This window comes from Kickxella alabastrina (genome assembly GCF_025024165.1).
Source record: "Kickxella alabastrina strain RSA 675 chromosome Unknown BX661scaffold_8, whole genome shotgun sequence".
Taxonomy (NCBI): Eukaryota; Fungi; Kickxellomycota; class Kickxellomycetes; order Kickxellales; family Kickxellaceae; genus Kickxella; species Kickxella alabastrina.
Genome location: NW_026251479.1, coordinates 198,846 through 224,377, shown reverse-complemented (window position 1 = coordinate 224,377; position 25,532 = coordinate 198,846). Strand labels below are relative to the sequence as shown.

Sequence of the window (25,532 nt, the reverse complement as noted above, 5' to 3'; positions counted from 1 at the left end):
CATCGCACGTGGGCCAAAGTCCTTGAATCAGTGGTCGCCCTGGAATCTTTAAATTCAGCGAATAGCGTTTGAAGCTTGTTTTGTTGCCAGTGAAAATAAAATGCACAACAGGTCACAAGAGTGCAAAATAATTTTCCAAGAGACCGGTACACGAGGGCATGGTCATGCATATGCTTGGTCAATTTACAGTGCGAGATCACAGCTCCGTTAAAAATTTTCTTTTGGAGTGTTCTACAGAGACGTTCCAGAATAAACTTTATGCAAAAAGCAATAAGATATTTTCATATCTATCCAAAAATATTCTCTTTTGACTTCAAAATACAAGAGTGATTTTCCAGAGACAGTGTGTAATAATGCTGATAAGCGAACATGAAATCATTGAAAAATTGGAGCGTTTAAATGTAATTATCCTTTTGCCAAGTTGCTCGAAAAAAGATGCGCGGTATCATCCAACAGAAACCCAGCGAGCAGCGCACATGCATACCGCACACGAATCACATCGTTTTCGACAATACCATGTGGTTAACTAACATTGCTTGAGTTTTTCTATTTTTTTGCCAAATAAGCTGCAACATCAAATATTGCTGCCACGACCACTGTAAATTTATCGTTGCTTGCTGACATTTGAGAATGAAGGATTGTTCATATAAAAAACGCTTGCTTAGGGCCGCCAGGTTTGGAGATGCCACATAGCTCATTGTCTACTCAATCCTCATCCTCATCCTCGTCGCACATTTACAATTGACGCACACTTTTTGTTCAAGTTCAAGTAGCCATGCTTCCCAACGAATATACATGGATATTTGCCGTCGGCATTGTCGCCTCGATTTCCGACGCGTTCGGCATCGGTGCTAATGATGTTGCCAATTCTTTCGCAAGCAGCGTGTCCTCAGGATCGCTCACATTGGCCCAAGCTTGTCTGATCGCCATCTTCACAGAGTTTTTAGGCGCACTGCTGCTAGGCTCATCTACATCGGAGACTATCAAGGGAGGGATTCTATCTGTCGAGCGCTTTGTCGACCAGCCTGAGCTGCTAATGATGGGTATGCTGTGCGCCCTTATTGGCTCAGCCTCATGGGTTATCTTTGCGTCCAAAAAGGGCATGCCTGTCAGCACGACACATTCGATCGTCGGCGCAATCATTGGTGTCGGAATCGCTGCATTTGGCGGCGGCGCCATCCAGTGGGGATACTCTGGAGTCGCCAAGATCATCACGTCCTGGTTTGTCTCACCCGTGGCCTCCGGAATCATCACATCCATCATCTACCTCCCCACGCGCTATTTCATCCTCGACCACCCCAACAGCCTCGAGCGCGGAATCAAGGCCATCCCAATATACTTCTTTATCACGTCTCTAATCAGCGCCTTCTATCTGATCTACAAGGGCGCGCCAGGGACCGATGCCGCCAAAATGTCGATTGGCACTATCATCGGAATCAGCTTTGGCGTTGCCGCAGGTGTCACAGCCTTTTCGTGGTTCTTCTTTGCCAAATGGCTGCGTCGCAAGGTTGTCGGCAAGGAGAACATTCGCTGGTACCACATCTTTGTCATCCATTTTATCAAGCACCGCCCCGCGCTGCCGCCGCCACCTCCTGCTCCCTTGACTGAGGAGGTATCCAGTGAGCTCGAGGGCGGTTGTGACATTGATGGCAAGCTCAGAGTCAGTGTCAAGGACGCCAGCAATATCGGCGATGCCGATTCTCCAGCCGATGAGGAAGAAGAGACCAACAGGGCGCGTCTTGTCAAGCTACTCCACAACATCAAGTACTACGCTCTGCGTGGCATTCGCAAGGACGTGCGCAACCTCGACAACAAAAAGCTGGCGAGCGTGCATGAGGCCGCCAAGAAGTTCGATGATGACACCGAGTACTTGTTTTCCTTCTTGCAAATCATCACCGCGTGTCTGGCCAGCTTTTCCCACGGTAGCAACGACGTCGCCAACGCAGCTGGGCCCATCGCATCCATCTACGACATCTGGAGGTATGCGCGCGTCGACATCAGCGGAACTGCGCCCGTGCCCACCTGGATCCTTGCCATGCTGGGCGTTTCAATCGACCTGGGTCTGATTACCTTTGGCTACCACGTCATGCGCAAGCTTGGAAACGGAGTCACTTACCTGTCTCCGAGCCGCGGCTTTGCTGCAGAGCTGGGCACGTCGCTCACTGTGCTTACCGCATCAAAGATTGGCTTGCCTGTGTCCACGACGCACTGCATCACAGGCGCCATCACTGCCATCGGTCTCTGCAACGGCAACTTCCGCGCGCTTAACTGGAAGATGTTGGCCTGGTCCTTCATGTCGTGGATTTTCACGCTCCCCATTGCCGGCCTTATATCTGGACTGGTGTTCGCGTTTGCTATCAACGCGCCAGTCAGCTTTATTTAGTGTGATTTTAAGTCACAATCACGGCTATAACCACAACCACAACCACAACCACAACCACAATCACAATAACTTTAATACAAATAATACAAATTGACGTCAACGAAACCGTGGTTACCGTTGTTGCTCATACTGCGCCCATGCAGCCCGAAATGCTGTCTTCAAGCTTGGTGCATTTTAATGGATTAAATAAACTGTCGTTGTTAGAGTTATTTTGTTCGTGTTGTTGAAAAATTACAAATCAGCGCGGATCATAAAGCCAGGGCCGGGCGGAGTCGTGGTGAGCGTGGTCTGCTTCCCGAGAGGCTCACAGTTCTTGCGCCCGCTGACGGGGCCACGGGTGACGGGGTTTCCGGCCTTGAGATCGTCCAGGAGCTTTACTGTGGCCTCAGGCGTCAAATCCTCAAAGTAGTCGTCGTTGACCGAGATGACCGGCGCATTGATGCAGGCGCCCGCACACTCGACCTCGACTAGCGTAAACAACTTGTCTGATGTGGTCTGACCGACCTTAATGCCAAGGTGGTTCTCAACAGCCTCGATAATCTTTGACGAGCCGCACAGCTCGCAGGGCGTCGTTGTGCACACTTGCAGGAAGTACTTGCCGACAGGGTTGCGGTTGAACATGGTGTAAAAGGTCGCGACCTCGTAAACGCGCATGGGAGGAACCTCGATAAACTTTGCAATATAGTTCATGACCGAAATGGAGGTCCAGCCGTTCTGCTTTTGGGCAAGGTGCAAAAGGGGGATCATGGCTGCCTTCTTGTACTGGGGCGGGTACTTGGCAATAATCTTACTTGCCTCGTCCATGTTTTTAGAGTCAAATTTAAACGGGATGCTGGGGTTGTTCTCGGGCGTGTCGCGGTGAATAAATATGGCGTCGCTGCGTGCTAGGCTGGTTGCGCTGAACTGGCGGCATGCGCTCGCACGCAGTGCCTGGGCGCTGCGTCCGGCAGCGGTGTTGAGCATGCTAGGTCTGAATCTTGCAAACATTATGTTTTTTTCCGGTTAGTCTCGGGTGTGGTGAATCCGATCGTGGTGGTTGGTTGTGCAAAAAAAAGAAGTAAAAAATTAGCTGAGCGCAGGGTGCGAATGGCTGATTGGACAGAGCAATGCGAAACAGAGACAAAAGATAAAGCTGAATTTACGATTGGAGAAAAGAAAAAAAGAAAAAAAGGCAAGGCGCGAAATTCACGCTTTGCCTGACGCTTGTCGCTGCCCCGCTCCAGCACATAAATCTTTCATCTGTAATCTTCGGCGATCGGCTCAGCCGGCTCTATTCGAAAAATACACGAAATGATAAGACCAAGCAAAATAATTTTGGACACGAGCCGCGGCTCGCAAATGTGACAATTCATACCACGTGCAAAAAAAGCAAAAGGCTGTGCTCTTTCCACCAATCACGCAGATCAAGCCTGCCCTTAATTTTCGAACACGTAAGCCCCGCTTGCTGGCCAAAATCTGTCTTCAAGCGTGGTTTATAGCAACGTAATGGCTTCAAGTTGGCTGTTGCGCTTTCGCTCCTTTATATTATATATTATATATTTACTCGCTCTTGCATTTAAACAACCGATTGCCCTCGTTTCAATTTACTCTGCCGATTTAAGCAGCACGCCATTCCCGAATCGCTGACAACCGAAAACTAAAGTCGAAAATGGTATGCATGACGAACACCGTCTTGGGTCGCTTTGGCTTGCCTAAATAACAGCAACGCCGCCGGGGTCACCCAAACAGTGCCGAACCGGCGGCATCCAGATTTCTATTTCTGAGAACTTGGAAGAATGCTTTTCTTTCGCTACTAATCAATACTAATTCAATCATGCCTTTTATTTTACCAATTGTAAAAAATTGTAGTCGCTTATGCAATATAACGGTTCGGCCGTTGTGGCGATGGTCGGCAAGGACTGCGTGGCAATTGCAGCCGATAAGCGCCTTGGAATGCAGGCGCTCACAGTGGACACGGACTTTCAAAAGGTGTTTCGCATGACAGATCGCACATACATTGGGCTGCCTGGGTTGGCTACCGACGTGAAGACGCTGCACGACACCCTGCGCATGCGCGTCAACCTTTACAAACACCGCGAGCAGCGGGTGATTGAGCCAAAGACCTTTTCACACTTGGTGTCACACATGCTCTACGAACGCCGGTTTGGGCCGTACTACGTCGAGCCCATCATTGCCGGCCTGGACAAGGATAACAAACCGTACATTTGCGGCATGGATCTTATTGGCTGTCTGGAGTTTGCCCAGGACTTTGCTGTCGCTGGAACTGCCGATAGCAATCTTTTCGGCATGTGTGAGTCGCTGTGGGAGCCCGATCTCTCGCCGGAGGACTTGTTTGAGACTATCTCACAGGCACTTCTCAATGCCGTCGATCGCGACGCGCTGAGCGGCTGGGGCGCCGTGGTACACATCATCACTCCCGAGGGCGTCATTACGCGGGACATCAAGGGCCGCATGGACTAATTTTTTATTTTATGTTACAGTTGAGGCACATGATGTCGCGTAAACAAACATGCTGCTGCATCACTGAAATTAATTGACTATGCGCATGGCAATCAAAGTAATGATGAGGTCCTATTATAGCTTATTTATGCCCTGAGAGCATATAAAAGGAGTGGCTGGCGGGCAGCCATGAATTGTTCTCCTTGGAAGAAATAAATATTCTTCATTGATTATATATATTACAGCCAAGGTTTGATATAGCTACATTAGCTTGGCCAAACCTGTGGTTGTTTTAAGTATTGACGGCAAAGGAATCAATGCTTATTTGGTTATAGTGTTTATCAAGTAGGAGAACATATAAAAGGGACAAGATGGAAGGTTCCGTCCGTTGTTCTCCTTGTGAAGAAATAGATATCCTTTGTCTATGATACCCGCTTGTAACATATACCCTTTGTAACAGCATTGGAGCCAGATGTAATTTAAGAGTATGTAAGAAATAAGAGAAGAAGGAAAATATTGACTGCAACTTTGTTAATTTGGCAACACTAAAATTTAAACTGACAAACATAAGTCACCTAGTGCTCGCCTCTGTGCACCACTACTGTTTTTGCATTGCACTCTGCAGCTTGGAGATGATTTTGCCCGTCTGCGCACGGCGACGTCCCTCCAGATACTTCATCATATCCTCATACGAGCGGGGCACAACACGGCGCACAACACCACTGGGGCAGCAAAAGTTAAAGTAGAAAGTGTTAGTGCGCTCTGTTGAGTTCTTCATGTTGTCGATGACATCAGCAGAGACGGCGACCTGGAACGTCTTGCTCTCGGGCTCTGAATAAACGACCTGCGACTTGAGGCGCAAAATGGAGCCAATATTGACGGGTTTTTTGAACGAAAAGTCGTCCAGTGAAACATATGATGGGCGGGACTTTGTAAAGACAGACCCATTGGCAAACGACAGCTCATGTGCGAGACGCATGAGATAGCCTCCAAATATCTTGTTGTGCACATTGCGCTCAGATGGGAAGCACACTGTGACTGACTCCATGGTGGTCTGGTCCAACCACACTATGTCTGATGGTGGACTGACGTGCAACCCGTACATGCTGCCCTGATATTTGCTGGTGTCGAGCCACAGCTGGTGGATGACCAGACGCTCCTCTGCACTGGGTGGCCGCTTGGACAGATCGGACTCTGCAGCCTTCTTCTTGTGCTCCTTAATCTGCTCGGACACCTTGACAAGCCTCCGCTGGCTCTCATCCTCCAGCAGCAGTGGGTTAACTTGCGAGGCCTTGCCTGTGTACTTATCGCGTCCGACCATGGTAAAGCGCCCAACAAGGTTGGATTCTGGGTCTGCAGTCTCACCAGGCGCCGGAACTGACTGCGCCTGGATGCAGATCTCCAGTGAACTGTAGCCAGCATATGTCACAGTGCCAAAAATGCGGTAGTTTTTGTTCGGGCTCAGGTTCGTCTTAAGATCAATACGGTCGACGGAAGCCGTAACAAAGACGATCGGGGCCAGATCGCCATTGGCGTCAGACGCGTGCTTGTATGCGACGGCCCCAGCCAAACGGTCGAGGTCCTCGAGCACCTTGCCGAGTCTGATATCGCCATAGTAGTTGACATACTGCTCGCGCAATGACAGATTGTCCTTGAACAGCAAAAAGGTCTCGATAAACGAGTCGCTAATCTTCTTCAGCACCAGCGGCTGCTTCTTGCGGCGGACATCCGATGCGTTTTCACTGGTGATTCGCTGCAGTATGCTCATGTAGTCGGAGGACTTTCCCGGCATGACAGAATACTTGTCGAGAATCTTGTGCGACTCGGCGTATCTCTCCAGCATGCACTTGTGCTCCTCTTCCACGATCTTGAGGTTGTCAGCGTGTGTGCCAATCATTTCATCGACCTGGTGTGCCAGCTCTGCTGGAGCAGCAGTTGTCTTTATTCCCGCCACGCCAGAGGGAGCGCTTGCAGTCGCGCGTCCACCGACAGCTGTTGGGTCGACAATAGGTCTTTGTAAAGTTGCGGTCTTGCTCATGGTACGGCTTGCCAGCTTCTGTAGGTTCTGATACTGTATCCATTGGCGAGATCTACTTCCAAGTGCCGGCAAGGATGCCACAGAAGACACAGAAGACCAAGGCGCAATGGAAACCTGGGTGGCCCTTGTAATGCAGGCGCCAAAAAGTGATGTCGATTGCATATTCCCTAATGTTGTTTTGTCACAATAAAGATAAAAAATAATAAAGTTTAGATGAAAAGAAAGGGTAGAAAATTTTTGATGAAGAAAAAAAAGAATGTCCAAAACCCCAGGCAGTTCCATGAGCTTAAATACCCAGGGAAAATAGTTTAGGCTAAAAATTCGAATCAATTTATATTTATTTTTGTCCGATGGAAAAATATTCCGATTCATGGAGTGTGGTTTTTTTTGGGAGGGGGGGCAGCGTTGTAGGAGGATATCGTCGATCGTCATCGCCATTGTTGCTGACACTGTCATCGCCACGCATGATGTGTCTAGCAAGGGTGTCGCCTAAATGCTGCATCGATTGCAAAAGGGGATCATTGCTCACAGAGATGGAAACTAGATAAAGAAGGGGGTTTTCATCGATTGTTAAAGCCAACTCTTTGGCGGCCAAATCCGGTTTGAGCTGCCACTGTCACTCGAGTGCCACGCAGCAGTCAAGCGTCACCACCCGATACCCGATGAGCACTACACAATATCATAACATAATTGCACAATAATTAGCACTGCACAGCCAAATAGAACCTCGTGGATTTCACTCTTGTTTTAGATGTGCGTAGCTTACCCGGATAACCATGGCTGTCCAAAATCCGCTGCTGACCCAGCCAGATCTTGTCGTTAACAAACGTGTGAATGTTGTCGAATAGCAGCACGACCTCATCTCCTTCTTTAAGTATTACGGTGTCCTCAAGCCGCTCGCAGTTAACGAATGTGCCACTGACGCTATTGTTAACGTATAAATATTGACGAATTCTATTAGCAAATCCGCTACACCCCTTTGGTGACTTTGCATAGCATACGCCTTGTGATAAGTCTGCCTGCATTGCTTAATTACCTTTTGTTCACAAGCCGTGCTTGTTTTCCTGAAAGTTCAAAAACGCAGTGCTTTTGGCTAATATGCGCGTCGCTTAATTGTATTGTGCAATCTATGTGGGTTGGATAGCAACGAGGATGTTAGTACAATGGGAAGAAAATGTTATTTTCAAATGTAGTTTCTTATTACACGCGCTCACACATACACACACACATATAAAAATGTCTGCCGATGGATGTAATACTTACCAGAACCCCGACCAAATGTGACAGCACTGTCGTATATGTGAATAAGTGGCGATGTGCCATTTAGCACTCCGAGAACCATCCATGGTCGCATAGATGTGAATTCTGTTCTCGATTTGGGCCTGGCCAAGGCTGCAGAAACCTCTTCAAATGTGGGATCATATAAAAGTGAATTTCCAAGTGCATGTACATTCTGTGCACCACGGAACGGCATATACGACAAGTGCACAGCCTGGACAGGCAGTATAAGCGGCGGCCGAAGCAAAAGTTGGGATGCAGCTAACGTGATGTCAAGTTTTGATGTGCTGCTATGGGGGCTGTCCTTGGCAGCTGCTGTTTTGGTACCAACAATTTGAGACGCGTCCTGGCTGCTAATCCATATCTGCTTCCAGGGCTTGTCAAGAATTTTAATGCAAAGGGTATATGCCGGTGTTTCCCTGTCTCCTTGACACTGCTGCTGTCTATTTTTGCTGTCAGCATGTATATCCGAGTCCGGTGCACAAAGCAGAAGCTCAAACGGCCTGCTCAGTTCCATGGTGTTGCTGTTTACTACTGGGCGCCCGTTGGCCCAAAAGATGTTGCGACCGGTGTTTCGGACGTGGACAACGCCGTTTTTAAACAGTATCTCGCAGTGCTTGGACGATATCCGCGAATCTGTAATTTGAATGTGACAATTGCGGCTGCGCCCAATAACCGTACAGTCCCGAAACAGATCAACCTCCAAATGTCCGGCCCAGATGCCACTACAGTGTTGGTTGTCATGGCGTGACGCAGCGTACGTCAAAGATCCCCACACATAGGTTGGTTCGTAGAGCAGACCCGGTGTTCCATTATCGTCCGTCTGCGTCCATGGGTGGACAATGGTTGCGTTGATGTTTATTCTCTGATCCGGATTGACCTGAAGCATTCTGGGTATCAAATCTCGAAGCGGCTCTGAAAGACAGGCGTATGCTTGGTTTGAATTGTTCAGCCAGTTTGAACTGGCGTAGTCACCAATGACCATATTGGCATGATTGCCGTGATGTAGCTGCTGGTCCCTGAAAGGGAATTCGCCGGTATGCAAGGCATAGAGCACAACGCCAAGAGCCCAAATGTCCACGCCCTTGCTGTACGGAGTCGACGAAGATTTTCTGCAGATAATCTCGGGAGCCAGGTAGCTTGGCGTGCCGCAGATCGTGTGCATCAGACCCCCATCACCTACGGCCCTAGCGAGCCCAAAGTCGGCAATTTTGACCCAGCTAACCTCACCGCTAGGCGATTTTTTAATGAGGATATTGTCAAGCTTGATATCACGGTGTGTGATGTTGTTAGCGTGGAGGTACTATCAAATTTAAATAAAAAAAAGCTGTACGACAGCATGGATTAGGTTATATGTTGTGGAGAGAGCGGTCTGAGTGACATCAAAAAAGTTCTGAGCAGCCCACATAGAAATATACAGAGAAAAAGTACTTACGCGCACAGCGCCGCATATCTGCTTGAATATAGGCCGGCAGGCGGCTTCAGTAAGTGTGCCATGTCTAGATATGTAGGCAAAGAGGTCACCATCCTCGAGGTACTCCATAACAATATATATCCGGTCGCTGTCAATATGCAGCTCACGCAGCGGCACAATGTTCGGGTGCTTGAGCTGTTTCATAATGGCAACCTCGCGCTTGAAGGCCTTTGTCAGGCCATTGGTGATGAGGTGTTTCTTAGTTTCAATGACTTTGCAGGCGCAGGCAACGCCGGTCTGCTTGTGGATGGCCAGCCACACCTTGGCAAAGTTTCCGGCGCCGATCTCGTGCTTAAAGTCGTACGACCGCAGAAGCTCGGCGTCAAATTTTGGTTGGCCCGCCTGAGCATGCCCGGCGCCCCCTGCAATCTCGACGCTGTACTCCAGAGCAACATCCGATGACAGCGCAGTGTCGGGATTGGCAAAGCCCAAGCAATCCCTGTGGAACAGCACGGTGCGGTTTTTGTAGCCAAGCAAACTGGTGTTGACAAATGTCCCGTTGGTGCTCATGTCCGCGAGGAACAGAACATACTTGCCCGACTCAGACTCTTTCTCGGCATACAGATGGCAGTGCAGCGAGCTGATAAAGTTGCGGTTTATCACAATGCTACAACCCTCTCCGCGGCCGACCGTGTACCCCCCATTGAGCAGGCTCTCGATCTCCATTACCAGAGGCTCGAGGTGCGGGTGGTGAGGGGAAAGCGTGGCAAACAAGCTGGGATTGTCTCTATTGGGGTTGCGTGGCGGCTGCTGAGTCTGCTGAGTCTGCTGAGTCTGTTGTGTTGGTTGTGTTGGTTGTGTCTGCTGGGTTGGTTGGGTGGGCGGTGTCGCTTGGGTGGGCGGTGTCGCTTGGGTGGGCGGTGTCGCTTGGGTGGGCTGTGTGGGCTGGGTCATGCTCCCGTCCGAGGAAACGAAATGGTTAGCGGCTGGGTCAAACATTAGCAACAATGACCATTTAAATGTGGAGAAATAGGTTTGAGAAAAAGAGAAGGAATATTGGGCCTGTTCTTTTGAACAGAAGCAGGTTAAAGATGTTTTGGTTCAAGCTGCGCATGAAATAGACGGAAAAATGCAACGAAAAATATTGCGCCGCAGCGTTGCACGAGGAGGCCACCCGTAACTGAGATAATGGCCCCAGCTTCGGGGGGCGCGCGCACTGAGCCGATCGCGCGGCCGAGCAGGGCTGGTCGGACGATAACCGTTGCCATATTAAGCTCACTCGTTCCCAAGTATATTTGCCATTTTTACCCGACACTATTTGCGGCAAATCAGATCGATGCTTACGGCGGTTTTCACACGGACTCAGAGCAGCCGGTCGGCGGCATGGTGGGCCGGGCAGCGCTCAATTACAACACGAGGCGCCACAAACCCCAGCAAAGCAAAGCCAAAGCCAAAGCCCCAGCCTCAGCCCCGGCTCCAGTCTCAGCCCCGGCCCCAGGTGGGGCACAAGCGCGACGAATTGCAGCAGATCCCCGAGCCAGAAAAGCCGTTTACAGGCTACTTTGACGCAGTGCGCGACATTATCCGCATGCCAGTGACGACGGCCGATCCAAACATCCCGTCGAAACGGGTGACAGCAGAGTACTGCAGCGCACACTTCAAGCAGACGCCGCGCAACGTCAGCATGCTGACGCGCGACTTTATCAGTGACTCGCTGTACAATCCGGCATACGGGTACTTTTCGAAGCAGGCGCTGATCTTCTCGCCCAAGCGTGCATACGACTTTGGCTCTTTCCGCGACTCGGCCGACCTCTTGGGCACGGTTGGGCGGCAGTACGAGGAGATGGAGCGCGAGCTGGACGACGTGCGCAACATCCCACGGCAGCTGTGGCACACGCCGACAGAGCTGCTCAAGCCGTGGTACGGGCGCTCGGTGGCTCGGCACATCGTGTGGCAGCACAAGGCCGACTGCGCAGCGCGGCACAGCGACGACCCGCTTGTGATCTACGAGATGGGCGGCGGCAACGGCACGCTGATGGCCGACATACTGGGCTACGTGCGCGACGAGGAGCCGGCCATCTACGCGCGCGTGCAGTACAACCTCATCGAAATCAGCGCCAAGCTGGCGCGCAAGCAGCTGGGCAGGCAGTTCGAGGGCGTGCGCATCGTCAACAAGTCGATCCTCGAGTGGAACGAGCGCGTCGACGAGCCGTGCTTCTTTGTTGCCATGGAGGTTATCGACAACTTTGCGCACGACGTCGTGCGTTACAATTACGAGACTGGCGAGCCGGTGCAGGCCTTTGTGCGCGTCTACGACGACGGCGAGCTGGAGGAGCTGTACGAGCCGGTGGCCGACCCGCTGATCAAGGACTATCTGAGCGCCAGAGCCGCGCTGCCAGGCACCACGTACCGGTCGCCGGCGCTGCCCCCAGCGCTATACCGGCGGCTGCGGCAGCAGTTGCCGTTAGCGCCCAACCTGACACGGCGCGAGTTCATCCCGACGCAGACGTTCCAGCTGTGCCGCGTGCTGCGCGACTGGTTTCCGCGCCACCGGCTGGTTCTCAGCGACTTTTACCAGCTGCCCGACACGGTGCCCGACGCGGTCGACGCGCCTGTGGTGCAGACACGCTTTGACGGCAGCATGGTGCCATGCGAGACGTACCTGGTGCAGCCCGGCTGGTTTGACATTTTCTTTCCGACGAACTTTGAGCTGCTGAAACGCGTGTACGACGCGACGTGTCGCCGCGACGCGGCCGGCGCTGGCGATCGGCGGGAGTCGCGTGTGTGCACCCAGCGCGAGTTTGCGCAGGATAATGCTGAGCTGGAGCGCACGCGCACGCGCTCGGGGGAGAACCCGATGCTGGAGTTTTACGAGAACAACAAGTTTCTTCTGTCGTGACACACAAATGCTTGGGACAGTTTTACAATACACACGTTATCATTGAAAAACAGCCAGGCTCTAAGTTGGAAAGAAAGAGAAAATCAAATGAAGGCAGGCTGAGCGCGTCACCGCATCCGCGCCAGCATCAGCTCCGGCTGCTCAAGCAGCTGTTTGTACAGCATGGAAAAGCGCGCCATCGTAGCGCCGTCGACGACGCGGTGGTCAGCAGCCCAGCTCGTCACCAGCACGTTGCGGGCTACGACGCGGTCGCTGTTGCCGTCGAAGCGCGGCAGGCGCTGGGTGCGGCCGATGGCACAGATGCACACCTCGGAGCTGACGACGACGGGGCTGAGGTACGTGCCCCCGATCATGCCGACGTTGGACAGCGTGAACGTGCCGCCGCGCAGGTCGCTGCTGGTGAGCGCCCCGGCCTTGCCACGCAGCACAAGCGCGCGCAGCTCGGCGGCGATCTCCAGCAACGACTTGTCCTGCACGTTCTTAATGCTGGGCACAATCAGCCCGCTCGGTGTGTCCATCGCCACACCAATATTGTGCGCGGCGCGGTATTCGAGCCGAGGCGTGGCGCCGGGCTCGGCCAGCACGCGCGAGTTGAGGATTGGGAACTGCGCCAGCGCCAGCGACGTCGCCTTGATAAAGAATGGCATCAGCGTTATTTTGTCTGCGGCCGCGTCGGCCTGCGGCTGCTGGGCGCTGTTGATGCGCTGCCGCGCCAGAATCAGCGCGTCGATCTCGATCTCGTCCTTGAACCGGAAGTGCGGGATGCTCAGCGAGTCGGTCATGCTGCGGAACATTGCCCGCTGGACTGGCGACAGGTTGACAATGTGGTCACCACTCCCTGGCCTCACAGCGTCCGATCTGCTGGCCTTGGACTGCGCTGCGACCGTCGTTGCGACTACGATCGGCTCGACCGGAGCCGGCTTTTCTCTACTGCTCTCGACAAAGCGGTATACGTCGTCCTTGAGAATGCGCCCGCCCTTGCCTGTGCCCGCAACAAAGCGCAGGTCCACACTGCCCTCGCGCGCAATGCGTCGCACTGCCGGCGTGGCATACACCACGTCGTTTGTGCGCTCGCACGAGAAGTCCTGTGGCGCGGCGGCAGTGCTCGGCATTACCGCCGGCGCCAGTTCTATGACCGCGGGCTCTTTGGCTTTGGGCTGTTGGGCCAGCGCTGGTGCTGGCTTTCGCTCTGGCTCTGGCTCTGGCTCTGGCTGTGTCGCTGTCTCCTGCGCAGCCGCGCTTGCCTCTTCGGCAGCCTCACCCTCGACCGCAATGTCCACCAGGGGCTTGCCAACCAGCGCAATGTCGTTGTCTGCATAGTATAGCTTTTTGATCACGCCGTCGTACCGCGATGTGATCTCGACAGTGGCCTTATCCGAGGCCACCTCGCAGATCTTGTCGAACTGGAAGACCTTGTCGCCGGGCTTGACAAACCACTGAATGATCTCGCACTCGGTGATGCCTTCACCAATGTCCGCCAGCTTGTACGCGACCGTCTCTTCCTTAGCCTTGCTGGCGCTTGTGCCGAACCCTCGCCGCTCTATCCAGGGCTGCTTGTCGGAGATGTGGGCCGCAAATGACGTGGTGTCCAGCGCTGCTAATACCGGCGAGGATCTTTGCCTTGATGCGACCTGGAGCAAGGTCGGAATGTGCAGCAGCGAGTGGATGCGCGCTCTGGAGGCGCACACCGAGACAGCTGCTCGCTTGGAGGCTGTTTGTACAGTAAACATTGAGCGAATGCGACGTGTGAGTAGGGTGTTTGTATGGGCTATGAGCTATGAGCTATGAGCTATGAGCTATGCGCTATGCGCTATTTGCTTGAGACTTGAGGGTTGTAACTTGGCACTTGGAACTTGCGTCTTGTTGCAGCGACTATACTAATATGTGAGTGAAATTGAGTCAAGGTGTTTTGGTAGAGCGAGAGAGAGATGTGGTTTAAAGAAGGGAAGCCTGGTGAGCGTGCCTGTCCCTAATGGCTGGCTGTGCAGAATAATTTATGCGAACCATTGAGCGTGGCTGCTACAACAATTGAAATCGCCCGCCCTTTGATGCTGTGCGAAAAAAGGGTGGGAAAAAATAACAAGCAGAAGCGAGTGACCGTGGGAAACTGAAATGACACGCCTCCCTCGGAGACTTCCATCAAAAAGCAGCGTGCAGCCAGCCAACCAACCAATCGCAAACCACGTGACTTATATCTCTCATTATCTCCAAAAAGATCAATACTTAAAATGCGTGAAATTTGACTTGTATTGAAAATGAGACAAAATAACGAGCACTTATTTCCTCTATTCCTCCGGCTCAATGCGCTTCCCTCCCAAAAAATGTCACTGACCACAGTCAGCCGGTCCGTATGGCCTACTTAGTGCTTGTGCGACTTTGGCGCTGCGAAGTGGTCGTATACAAGGTACACAGCAAACAATCCTGTGGCAATCCCCAGACCCGGGAACATGCCCTTAAGCTGGCTCATCTTTGAAAACGACGGGTGGTCACGCCACACCTCGCGCCGGGCCCACGGGTCCTTAATATTCGACTGCCTCGCCTTTTCAAAAATCTTGATTGGGTCGACCATTATGTTTATGCGATTCGCTGCTCTGGTGGTGTAAATTAACGTGTGTGCGTCGGGCTGATGAACAAGGAATGTGAATGTGTCTGGGCGAATTCAATAAAAACGAAAAGAAACAAAAAAACGGGTAAATAATATTTGTACAAATCAAGATAAATTGAGCGAAATAAAGTTAAAAAAGCGCTCTATGCACGAGGTTATGATAGAAACACCATTTGGAAACCCTGCGCGTAAGTAAGCGGGAGCGATAACTTGCGTGGAAGGTAAAACTTTTTAATCTGCTGCCTGGAGATTAGGATCAGCGGAGAGGCTTGGGGCTTGATTCTTAATTCCTAGGGGGGTTTCAGGCTGTGAAGCAGAAATAGTGGTGACGGTATTTGATGTACTTGGTGTACTTATGTACTTATCGAGTTTGAGCGAGTTCAACTCTGCATGGGCCGGTGCGGTCTCGGCTGCGACGACGGCCGTGCACACCAGCCCTTGCTGGCGGCAAGCTTCAGGTCATCTTTACTAGGCTTAAACTTGCCCTTCACCACCTTTATCGATTCAGATTTTGCTTATTGAAACGTCTGATATCTCTCAACTTTTCCAACGAAAAAGTACGCTAAATCCCTGACTTTATTTCTCCCGCTTATAAAGTTGGGAAAAAGTTGGGAAAGTACGAGAAAAAACCATGTGTATTTTTCACACCTGAAAATACCAATAATGCGAGAAGCGGATGTTATAAATGTTGATTTGCCTATTCGAGTCATCTGTGATCACCAAAGTAAGCCGGCGGGCGACCATTTCGCCAGCAACAACAGGTATTCAGTAACACTTTTCGCACACACTCCAAAAAATGCACCAGCGATAGTTGAGATTAGTTGAGTTGCCTCCTGCTAATAGGAAGCGCCGAATCCAGATCGTGGCAAGCAAACAAAAAACCACATACGCGGCCTATCAGGCCACAGTCGCGCCATCAACTGGCATCTTGATTTTCGAATGCACAGTCGGAAGGACGGGTTTGTTTATTTTTACAGTGTTCTATTTGACCTTCGACGTAACGTCTTTAGGGACTAGCAGAACAATCCCAGTCAGATTCCCAGGCTGCTTGCAGCGAGCGGCGCTAAAGCAAAAAAGAAAGAAGAAAAAAAAGTAGAAGATGCGCGCTCCAAGCCTTGGCATCTGCAATGCGATACAGGCTTAAAATATATTTTCCGACAGAGAGAACTGCGTCGCGCTTACGCTTGCGCTTGTGCCTGTGCCTGTGCCATGCCGTGGTCGCGTTCCTGCCGCGGCAAGGCAACACGGCCGGACCCATCGGCACAGGCACAGGCACAGGCACAGGCACAGGACAGCATTCGCCAGCCATACAGAGTGCGGCCCATACGCAATAAATAGCCAGGGCGTCGCGCTGATTTGCAAGCTCCAGCGGTTTTTTTGCGAAAGGGAGGGAGCAGCCGATAACTGCTTTGTTTATTTTTTGGTTGCGCCGTGCCAAACCCAGCGTTTTCCGGCCGCTTGGGACAGCATGTGTGCAGGCAGAGCAAATGGCTCTTGAGGCCGCTGGCCCAATTGGCTGTGGAGAGGCGGAGAGGCCGCCAGCGCTCCAGCGACAAAGCAAGAGCCAGCAGGGTTGGCAGAAAAGGGTGTGTGCCTTCTGAGAAGAACATTCTGCGCAGAACATTCCGTGGAAAGCGCAGCGATGGTTGAGCAAGCAATTGGTGTGAGCAGCAGCAGCAGCAGCAGCAGCAATGAGCACGTTCTGAAATAGAGCAGCAGCAACGGCAGCTCCCTCCCCAGTCTGGTGTGCACTTTTGTACAAGAGAGAAGGCGCGCTTCGCGTGCGCCAAGCTCGCTGCTATGCGCTGATGCTGAGCGCAGAGAATGGAATGGAGTAGGGGAAGCGCAGAAGCCCTGTGAGGCATGCCCTTTGGCTTGGCCTTCCAAACAATCCTTCTTCGCAGCGAGAGCGCCTCTTTAAGCTGGGCTGGACCCGTCTGCATGAGCATTAAAGCGATGCTTCCTTCTTTCCTTCGTTCGTCTGCAGTCCAATGTTTTTTGCAGTCTCTTTGTTTTTTGTCTGCCTCATTTCTTTTTAGCGTACACCAGACTTGTGCTTTGGCCGCTGCTTGTGCTTGTCTTCAATATTCTAGAGAGAACAAGCTGCCTTGTTTCCTCATTTTCCTTCTATTTTTCCATTAGCTATTAGCTTTCGCTCTCTTCTTCTTGCTCTATCGGAATAACAGCACTATAACTCAAGACTCGTTTTGGCAACCCACCCATACGATTTTATAGCTCAAAAAAGTTTTGACACTCACTCACTCCAGCACATCACGCTGCCTCTACTTTCCCCCCTCCCCCAATCAATACACACTCTCACAAGCCGGTGGCTGTCTGTTACACACTCCACTCCATTTCTCTTTACACTTGCCCAACTTTTGTCCTATTCTTCAAGAGTGAAGCTCTATTGGCAAACCTGCATACCACCCAGCCCTAATAATAGCAGCAAGAAACTACCTCGTGCGCATACAAACTCACTCACACACGCACACACAGCATTGTTCGTTGTTTGGTCGGCCATATCCCAGGCATAGCACACAGCGTACGCACAGGCAACACGGCACTTGCAATACAACATTACCTGTAATAATTCTCACTGTACATTCAGCACGCTAATTCCCACATGAATTTAAATATGAACCTCAACTTGAACATGGGCGGCGGCGGCGGCGGCAACAACAGGGCCAACCACAACAACACGCTCCAGCTCCAGCATCTGCATGACTCGCTCACAGGCGCCGATTTGGCCAGGGCGGGCCAATCCCACTATCACCCGACGTCTCCTCGGCCAACGCCCTGGACGTCGGCCAGCACCTGCTTGGCGACTCTGCCGACCAGTATCTCAAGCCCATCGCGCGCAGCACAACACCCTCCTCGATGGAGAGCCGGCGGTCGTCGGTGTCGTCAAATGGGAGCAAGCTGGGCAACACCTTTGTCAGCAAGCTGCACGAGATGGTCAACGACAGCCAGTACCAGCACCTGATATCCTGGAACTTCTCGGGCACGTCGTTTGTGGTGTGTAACATCATGGAGTTCTCGCGCGAGCTGCTTCCCAAGCACTTCAAGCACAACAACTTTTCGAGCTTTGTGCGCCAGCTCAACATGTAAGTTCAAAAAACCTGCCAACCACGCCGTCGAATCCTATATGCTATATGCGGGCGCATGCATGCATTCAATGTACGCGTTTCTTTTATACTAATCTCCGAGCCCACTGCACTGCATTGCGCTGCTTCTTTTTTAGGTACGGCTTCCACAAGGTGAACAAGTCGCCGCGCGGCCACCGCACCATGGCTGAGAACCAGATCTGGGAGTTCTCGCACCCAAAGTTTATCCGCGACCGCCCCGACTTGCTCGAACAGATTAAGCGCAAAACAATGGAATCCGAGTCCCTGCGCCGCGAGGCCGGCGACCTTCACGCCAACTTTGTCATGCTGCAGGTCTCGCACACCGACCTGGTCAAGCGCGTGCACCACCTGCAGGAGAACCTGTCCGAGGTCATCCGCGAGCTGGCCGAGACGCGGAAGAAGCAGTTAACACAGGACAGCGTCATACGCCAGCTGCTGCAGTCGCTGAAGCAGAGCAGCACTAGTGTCAGCATCCCGCCCGAGCTGGATATTGAGGCCGCCATCGGCAACCAGACCACACGCCCATCGATATTCATTTCGGACCACGACACCAACTCACTGCTCCACCACACCGAGCTTGGCTACTCGGCGTCAATGTCGACCTAGGCACACAGCTGCAGCTGGGGGCCGGCGGCTTTATCGGCGGGGTCAACGGATCGCCGTCGCCGACCAGCCCGATTTCGCATATCAGCCAGCTAGGGAATGCGCTGCACCACTCGACATCCAACCCATCGCTGTCAATTGCAAATCACGCCCAGCAGCTGCAACACAACCAGCAGCGCCAGCAACAGCAGCAACAACAACAGCGTCAACAGCAGCAGCAGCAACAACAACAACGCCAACAACACAACAGCAACAGCAACAACAACAGCAACAGCAACAGCAACAGCAACAGCAGCGCCACCACCAGAACCAGAACCAGAACCAGAACCAGAACCAGAACCAGCAGCATAACCCCACCTCTCACCAGTCGAGCCAGCAGTCTCTGCGCACTGCGCTTGCCGGAGGCGACAGCCTGGACGTTTACGGCCGCACAATCCCCTCACCGCTCATGACATCACAAAACCCATCGCCAAACCTGGGCGGGATCCCTGGCTCTCCGTTTTACTCCGCGGGCGCTGGCAGCAACCTGTCGGGCAGCAACCTAGGGTCGAACGATATGAGTGACATGTACAGTCGATAGAGCCTCCCCTCATTTACATTATATACTAATTAATTTACTCATGCCTGCTACTGTTGAGCCCTCGCAAACAACAAGTAGTCTATTGTGTTTCGAAAAAAAGAGAAAGAGAAAATACATTTATTGTTTCGCCTTGGCCGCCTGCAGACGGCTTGGCGCATCGGGCGCCTCAAACGGGCGGATCTAAGATAGCCAGCGACGCCAGGCTCGCTGACGCACACAACGGCCGCTTGCTGGCAGTCCGCCCGCGACCACTCCATCAGCTTGGCTGCGTCTGGAACGCTGTCTTGCGAGTTCTCCACAACCATGCGGTGCTGCGCCTGTCCCGGATCGCGCTTCTTGTACGGATGTTCTGGCTTGTACAAGCTGTATCCGCCGCCAAACAAGGCAGCGCTGCTTGCGACTGTGCGTTGGGCGCGCGGCGCTGCAGAGCATGGAAGATATCGTCTACGGGGATTTAAGGGATTTGAGAGAAAGAGGTTTTTTGATTGGCTACTGCAGGATTGTAACCAGCGCACGCATGTGGCAGTAGCAATGCAGGTCAAGTGTTTCTTGATCAGATAAAGTGGCAAAGTGACTTACTGAGCGTGTATGTGCGTGTGCCGGCCACCAAGAAAGAGGCGAGTCGAGAGAGCCACTGTCCAAGCTTCACTGCTGCGCTGCCGATGCTGTTGCTAAAAGGAAAACTATCAGTTGGCACCATCTGCCAGATGCCAATGCCGATGCCGGTGCCGACGTTTTATTCTGGGTGCCGGATTCGGGGCAAACAACAACGTAGCCGAGGCGGCGCAAATGCCCATACGCCCTGTACTCGTCCAGGCTAAGCTCAGCCCTGCCCAGTGCAGCAAGCCATTCTGCCGAGATATCCACCTCCGATTGAGGCTTTGCTTCAAGCGTCTCCTCGCCAGCTTGGCCAGAAATTATGAGCGACCCGCGCTCGACAAATAGCAACCACTCCTCCGGCTGCAAATTGATAGTGCCGGCAGACGTTCTGCCCGATGTCCGTGAGATAAGATCGATGGGCTTTTCAGGAATCGACACCAGGCGTCCATCTGGATGCCAGTAGCCAATGCACGATTTGCGGCTCTTCTTGGGAGACACGCTGATCATTTGCTCGTACGCCCCAAGCAGCAGGTCTATTGCCTGGTGCTCCTCAGCGGTATCCACTGGGGCGGCAGTTTTTCCGGGCAAGACTATGGTCGGTGCTTTCCCTTTGTTCTTTTTCTTGGTGTCGCTCAGGTAGAGCTCGAGCCCGGCTGGGCCCGTCTCATCTGCCGCCATGTCGTCGTCGCAGTGCTGGCGGGTTCATCGGCGCTTTGGTCGTGGGTCTTCTTGTCCTTTGGCATACTGTATTAGAAATAAAATATTGAACGCTTTGTAAATTTGGCTTTGAAATGGTAAATAAATAAACAAATACAAAACAACCGCGCTCTCAGCATTTATACCCAGTGGGCGCATTGGCGCTCTTAAAAAGCTCTCAGAAAGCGGCCAAATTGTCTGTGTATGGGGCTGATCACATGCGGACTGGTTGGTGTGAAAATTTTTCATGCATGCGCACCCACCCAACCCCCGTCTGATCGGCCCACACACTCAACAGAAAATAAAAATATATTGCAAGGCAATGAACACACTTCCACTTTTGTGTCTTCACGCTAAACGCACACCACCACACAAGCTCTCTTTCTCACATTAAACTTTTTATTTAGCTTTCTCAAAGAAAAACACATATATCACCCTTGCTATAGAAAAATGTCTGTCGTATCATACTCAGAGTCAGGATGGGACACGCAGGAGGATCGGTGGGACGATGGGAGGACGACGAGATGAACACCCCGATGAAGTGCCTGTTCTGCACGCACACATCGCAGAGCCCCATTGTCATGTTCAGACACATCAACCAGGTGCACGGCTTCGACTTCCCCAAGACGCGCGCTACACTGAAGCTGGACTTTTACCAGAGCATGCGCGTAGTCAACTACATCCGCACGATGGGGCTGAGCGACGCCAGCTTTGCGCAGGTGTCGGGTTTCTCCATCGATGGCACAGAGCCATTCATCAATGACGACGCATATCTGAAGCCGGTCATCGAGGATGACACGCTGCTGTACGCACTGGATGAGCTCGATCTCGAAGACTCGGCGTCGGTCGCGGCAGCCGCCCGGGCAGCCTGGCGCGGACGACGCAGATCGAGGGGCTTGTGGCTGCTGGCGCCTGCGGCAGCCTTGGCGGCAGCGGCGAGACGCTGAAGGAGCGCGAGCTGGTGTCCCGGATTCGCGCACTGGAGAACCAGCTGGGGCTGCGCGACCGCGAGGTCCGGTTCGTCAGCGAGCAGTTCGACGAGTACCGGCAGATGGTCAAGCGGCAGTTCTACGACACCATCGACGACGCCGGCAACAGCAAAGCCAACGGCGATGACAATGACAATGACAAGTCGGATGCGCCTGACGCGGCCGATCTGGCGAGGGCGGAGACTACTACTTCAACTCGTACGCGGGCAACGACATCCACATGCAGATGCTGCAGGACAAGGTGCGCACCGAGGGGTACCGCGACTTCATCTACGATAACAAGGACATCTTCAAGGGCAAGGTCGTTCTGGACGTCGGCTGCGGCACGGGCATCCTGTCGATGTTTGCGGCGCGCGCCGGCGCAGCGCGCGTCATCGCGGTCGACAACTCGGACATCATCCACAAGGCGCGCGCCAACGTCCTCGAGAACAAGCTGGACGGGGTCATCACGCTGGTCAAGGGCAAGATCGAGGACCTGGAGCTGCCCGTGGCGCAAGTCGATATCATCATCTCCGAGTGGATGGGGTACTTTTTGCTGTTCGAGGCCATGCTCGACTCGGTGCTGGTCGCGCGCGACCGCTTCCTGGCGCCCGGCGGCCTGCTCGCGCCCAGCGCATCGTACATCTACCTGACGGCGATCAGCGACGTGGAGTATATCAACCAGCAGGTCAACTACTGGGACGACGTGTACGGCTTCAAGATGTCGGCCATGAAGACGCAGGGCGTCATCAGCGAGGCCGACGTCGAGGTCGTGCCGGCCGCTGCCGTCATGGCCACGCGTGCACTGCTTGCCGAGATCGACCACGGCACCACGACGCCCGCGGCGCTGGACTTTGCCAGCGACTTTGTGCTCGAGGCCACGCGCGACGCTACGCTGCACGCGTTCCTCGGGTACTTTGACGTGGCATTTTCGCGCTCGCAGGCGGCGGCAGGCCCCGGCCCCGAGCAGCTCGGCGCGCCCGTGTCGGAGACGCAGCGCGCGCTGTGGCGGCAGCCCGAGTCGCGCATGAACGGATTCACAACGGGCCCGCACGGCACGGCGACGCACTGGAAGCAGACGGTCTTTGCGCTGCACGAGCCCATCGACGCCAAGACCGGCGACCAGGTGCATGGCCGCTTCGTCTGCAAGAAGAGCGCAGCCAACCCGCGCGAGCTTGATCTAGAGATCACGTACTGCCATGTGCCGGCCGCAATGAAGGACCGGCCGGACGCGGCAGCCAGCGCGACCACGAAGCACCAGAAGTACCAGCTCAAGTGAGCTAAAAGGGAGTTGTGTTTGTCGATTGTTTATTTAATTTTTCTTAATTATTTGATCCAGGCTTTGTCTACCACTTGCGCTTGAGCGTCTGCTGGGCGCACGCCTTGAACGCCTGGAACTGCGCCTGGCACGCATGCTTGCCGATCGTCTCTATGTTCGCCGTGACGCAGCGCCCGTAGGCGGTGGCCTCAGCCGCGCAGTTCGTGAGCCCCTTCTCGAGCGTCAGCACCAGGCGGCGCGCCTTCCCTGCGTGCTGCTGGGCGGTCATTCTGGAATTACAAAAGTGGGTTGGGAATGAGAACGGGAATGTAAAAGTAAAAGCAAAAGGACTGGGAATGTGGCAGTGGGAAAAGCGAATTGCGTGGAAAATGATCAAGTTCAGCAGAAACGAGAAAGAGAGAGAGAGAGGGGACATGCATGATCAAGGGGTCGGGAGCGCCAAGATAAAGCACCACCCCTCCTCTTTTTACGTTCTGTACATTTTAACGGCAAATTCATTGTATTACATTGCGAGAAATGCTGCTGCTGCCGCCGGTATCGTCTCAATTTGCGCTCAGGGCTCGAATCGCCTCAGCTGCGCGCACGTCGCGCGCCCTTGTTCACAGCAGCAGCTGCAACAAGACACACGCGCACACGCACTCGGCGCAGCCACACGTGGCGGCGGCGGCGTCGAGCCGACAGGGCCGGTCCGCGTGCGGTTCGCGCCGAGCCCGACGGGCATGCTGCACCTGGGTGGGCTGCGCACAGCGCTGTTCAACTACCTTCTGGCACGGCGCTACGGCGGCGAGTTTATACTGCGGATCGAGGACACGGATCAGAAGCGGCTGGTGGCCGGCGCAGCCGACAACATTGTGCGCACGCTGGCCTGGGCCGGGCTCGACTTCGACGAGGGCCCAGGCAGGCCCGGCACCGGCACCGGCGCTAGCGGGCCGTACTTCCAGTCGCAGCGCGGCGACACATACCGCAAGCATGCGGCCGACCTGCTGGCGCGCGGCGCAGCCTACCGCTGCTTCTGCAGCGCGCACCGGCTCGACCGGCTGCGCCAGGACGCCGTCGCGCAGGGCCGGCCGCCCATGTACGACCGCCACTGCCTGCACCTGTCGCAGGCGCAGACTGACGCCAAGCTGCGCGCCGGCGACGCCTTCACCGTGCGCTTCCGCATGCCCGGCGCAGCAGAGCCGGGAGCGGTGCAGTCTTCGACGACATTGTGCACGGCGCAATGCGGTTCGCGGCCCGGCTGGGTTCGACGACGCCGTGCTGCTGAAGAGCGACGGGCTGCCGACGTACCACCTGGCCAACGTTGTCGACGACCACCTTATGCGCATCACGCACGTGCTGCGCGGTGAGGAGTGGTTGATCTCGACGCCCAAGCACCGCGCGCTGTTCGCTGCTTTGGGTGGCCGGCGCCGCAGTACGCGCACCTGCCGCTGCTGATGAACGCCGACGGGTCGAAGCTGTCCAAGCGGAATGCCGACGCGCCGGTCCAGAACTACGTCGACAAAGGATACCTGCCGGCTGCCCTTGTCAACTACGCCGCGCTGCTGGGCTGGCACCCGGGCGCCGCGTCCGCCCAGGAGATCTACACACTGCCGCAGCTTGAGCGCAGCTTCTCGCTGGCTGGGCTCAGCCGCAGCAAGTCTGTCGTGTCGCGCGACCGCCTGGACTGGCTCAACCGCCAGCACCTGCGCATGCAGATCGACGACCCAGCCACCGCGCCGCGCCTGGCCGAACAGGCAGCGCTGGAGATCAACAACAAAACCAACTCTGTCGCCCCCAAGCACACCCTGGCCCAGCCCGCCGACACGCTGCGGGCCCTGCGCCTGTGCGCCGACCGTCTGACCTTTACCCGCGACCTGTATGATGCCGCCCGTTCCTGTTTGCCGATCCGGACCTGGGGTCGCCCGACGCCGACGCTGTCGTTCAGAAGGTGCCCGCCGATGCCAGAATCACGCTGTTGCAGGCCGCAATCGCCCAGATCACCACTAAATCAAATCTGCCCTCGGTCGCTGCGGCCGACGCCATGGGCCAGGACAGAGTCCCGGCCGAGCAATGGGTCGGCTTTGCCAAGGAGATTGCCGCCACTGCGCAGGTGCCAGCAAAATACGCCATGATGATGCTCCGCTTTGCGCTGACCGGCCAGCACTCTGGCCCAAAAATCCCCGATCTAATGGCGTATTTCCCTGTTAGCGAGCTCAAGCGTCGCCTGCAAAGAGCCGCCGACGCGCTGCTGCTGTCGCCCCCGCCGCCGCTGCTTTCTAAATAAGTATCTATATAAAAATATTTAACCATCTATTAGCCTCAGTAATTGTGGCCACTCGCACTCCACAACTGCAAAATACGCGTGGGCAGCAATTCCTGTGTTGGTGTTGGTATCCGAGGAGCTGCGCAGCTCGAGCTCGCACTCGTCCCCTATCCCGACAGATTGCCACTGGACACGCTCATGTTATCATCCAAGTCCAAGTCAAGGAGCAGCGCCAGCCTCTTGATCGCAGCCAGCACGACAGCCGAGTGCGCGCTGCACTCATCAGAGCAGATCCGCAGCGCCAAGTGGCCTGTTCGCTAATGCACATCACACTGACCACATCGTGCAATTCTGCTGGTTCATTTAATCCTGCTGCATTGGCT

At 54.0% G+C, this 25,532-nt stretch overlaps 12 protein-coding genes across 12 annotated transcripts; 6 read left to right on the top strand and 6 right to left on the bottom strand.

Moving 5' to 3' along the window:
• The first annotated feature begins 689 nt into the window (after positions 1-689).
• Positions 690-2,447, top strand: BX661DRAFT_180827 (phosphate transporter). The gene has a single exon (XM_051535559.1). The coding sequence runs from the start codon at positions 776-778 to the stop codon at positions 2,381-2,383; it is 1,608 nt and encodes a 535-aa protein (XP_051392415.1). The 5' UTR covers positions 690-775; the 3' UTR covers positions 2,384-2,447.
• Positions 2,415-3,553, bottom strand: BX661DRAFT_180826 (thioredoxin-like [2Fe-2S] ferredoxin-domain-containing protein). The gene has a single exon (XM_051535558.1). It carries the CDS (start codon positions 3,368-3,370, stop codon positions 2,615-2,617), a length of 756 nt encoding a protein of 251 aa, XP_051392414.1. The 5' UTR covers positions 3,371-3,553; the 3' UTR covers positions 2,415-2,614.
• A 346-nt stretch (positions 3,554-3,899) lies between these two features.
• Positions 3,900-5,016, top strand: BX661DRAFT_180825 (nucleophile aminohydrolase). Its single transcript, XM_051535557.1, has 2 exons — positions 3,900-4,034; positions 4,232-5,016. Exons 1-2 carry the CDS (start codon positions 4,032-4,034, stop codon positions 4,841-4,843), a joined length of 615 nt encoding a protein of 204 aa, XP_051392413.1. The 5' UTR covers positions 3,900-4,031; the 3' UTR covers positions 4,844-5,016.
• A 404-nt stretch (positions 5,017-5,420) lies between these two features.
• On the bottom strand, positions 5,421-6,590 carry BX661DRAFT_142407 (HotDog domain-containing protein; the record flags this gene model as incomplete). Its single annotated transcript, XM_051532941.1, has 1 exon — positions 5,421-6,590. One exon carries the CDS (start codon positions 6,588-6,590, stop codon positions 5,421-5,423), a length of 1,170 nt encoding a protein of 389 aa, XP_051392412.1.
• An 848-nt stretch (positions 6,591-7,438) lies between these two features.
• On the bottom strand, positions 7,439-10,774 carry BX661DRAFT_95769 (kinase-like domain-containing protein). The gene is made up of 4 exons (XM_051539615.1): positions 9,574-10,774; positions 8,124-9,441; positions 7,897-7,987; positions 7,439-7,784 (listed from the first exon to the last, which is right to left on the bottom strand). Exons 1-4 carry the CDS (start codon positions 10,549-10,551, stop codon positions 7,562-7,564), a joined length of 2,610 nt encoding a protein of 869 aa, XP_051392411.1. The 5' UTR covers positions 10,552-10,774; the 3' UTR covers positions 7,439-7,561.
• A 139-nt stretch (positions 10,775-10,913) lies between these two features.
• On the top strand, positions 10,914-12,480 carry BX661DRAFT_180821 (S-adenosyl-L-methionine-dependent methyltransferase). Its single transcript, XM_051535556.1, has one exon. The coding sequence runs from the start codon at positions 11,141-11,143 to the stop codon at positions 12,449-12,451; it is 1,311 nt and encodes a 436-aa protein (XP_051392410.1). The 5' UTR covers positions 10,914-11,140; the 3' UTR covers positions 12,452-12,480.
• Positions 12,481-12,558: 78 nt separating this feature from the next.
• BX661DRAFT_142303 (Lipoamide acyltransferase) lies at positions 12,559-14,181 on the bottom strand (the record flags this gene model as incomplete). The annotated part of the gene is made up of 2 exons (XM_051532936.1): positions 12,559-13,628; positions 13,713-14,181. The coding sequence occupies 2 exons, from the start codon at positions 14,179-14,181 to the stop codon at positions 12,559-12,561; spliced, it is 1,539 nt and encodes a 512-aa protein (XP_051392409.1).
• A 629-nt stretch (positions 14,182-14,810) lies between these two features.
• On the bottom strand, positions 14,811-14,969 carry BX661DRAFT_133913 (uncharacterized protein; the record flags this gene model as incomplete). The annotated part of the gene is made up of 1 exon (XM_051532628.1): positions 14,811-14,969. A coding segment is annotated over one exon (159 nt), but the record flags the coding sequence as incomplete, so codon positions are not given.
• Positions 14,970-18,008: 3,039 nt separating this feature from the next.
• Positions 18,009-18,454, top strand: BX661DRAFT_136251 (HSF-type DNA-binding-domain-containing protein; the record flags this gene model as incomplete). The annotated part of the gene is made up of 2 exons (XM_051532669.1): positions 18,009-18,160; positions 18,298-18,454. Coding segments are annotated over 2 exons (309 nt in total), but the record flags the coding sequence as incomplete, so codon positions are not given.
• A 1,025-nt stretch (positions 18,455-19,479) lies between these two features.
• On the bottom strand, positions 19,480-20,788 carry BX661DRAFT_180815 (uncharacterized protein; the record flags this gene model as incomplete). The annotated part of the gene is given in 4 exon segments (XM_051535555.1): positions 19,480-19,754; positions 19,766-19,808; positions 19,944-20,047; positions 20,062-20,788. Coding segments are annotated over 4 exon segments (1,003 nt in total), but the record flags the coding sequence as incomplete, so codon positions are not given.
• Positions 20,789-21,029: 241 nt separating this feature from the next.
• BX661DRAFT_180814 (S-adenosyl-L-methionine-dependent methyltransferase) lies at positions 21,030-22,921 on the top strand. Its single transcript, XM_051535554.1, is given in 3 exon segments — positions 21,030-21,501; positions 21,516-21,714; positions 21,825-22,921. 3 exon segments carry the CDS (start codon positions 21,185-21,187, stop codon positions 22,905-22,907), a joined length of 1,599 nt encoding a protein of 532 aa, XP_051392405.1. The 5' UTR covers positions 21,030-21,184; the 3' UTR covers positions 22,908-22,921.
• Positions 22,922-23,423: 502 nt separating this feature from the next.
• Positions 23,424-25,170, top strand: BX661DRAFT_197671 (uncharacterized protein; the record flags this gene model as incomplete). Its single annotated transcript, XM_051538158.1, has 5 exons — positions 23,424-23,575; positions 23,617-24,148; positions 24,174-24,249; positions 24,279-24,825; positions 24,852-25,170. 5 exons carry the CDS (start codon positions 23,424-23,426, stop codon positions 25,168-25,170), a joined length of 1,626 nt encoding a protein of 541 aa, XP_051392404.1.
• Positions 25,171-25,532: the final 362 nt, after the last annotated feature.

Coding starts and splice junctions, on each gene's coding strand:
- BX661DRAFT_180827 (XM_051535559.1), top strand. CDS start 776: ATGCTTCCCAACGAATATACATGGATATTTGCCGTCGGCATTGTCGCC.
- BX661DRAFT_180826 (XM_051535558.1), bottom strand. CDS start 3,370: ATGTTTGCAAGATTCAGACCTAGCATGCTCAACACCGCTGCCGGACGC.
- BX661DRAFT_95769 (XM_051539615.1), bottom strand. CDS start 10,551: ATGTTTGACCCAGCCGCTAACCATTTCGTTTCCTCGGACGGGAGCATG. Junction 9,442..9,573: donor AGATATGCGGCGCTGTGCGC/GTAAGTACTTTT, acceptor TAAATTTGATAG/TACCTCCACGCTAACAACAT. Junction 7,785..7,896: donor GCACGGCTTGTGAACAAAAG/GTAATTAAGCAA, acceptor CGTTAACAATAG/CGTCAGTGGCACATTCGTTA.
- BX661DRAFT_180821 (XM_051535556.1), top strand. CDS start 11,141: ATGCCAGTGACGACGGCCGATCCAAACATCCCGTCGAAACGGGTGACA.
- BX661DRAFT_180814 (XM_051535554.1), top strand. CDS start 21,185: ATGAACACCCCGATGAAGTGCCTGTTCTGCACGCACACATCGCAGAGC. Junction 21,715..21,824: donor TCGACGAGTACCGGCAGATG/GTCAAGCGGCAG, acceptor CGATCTGGCGAG/GGCGGAGACTACTACTTCAA.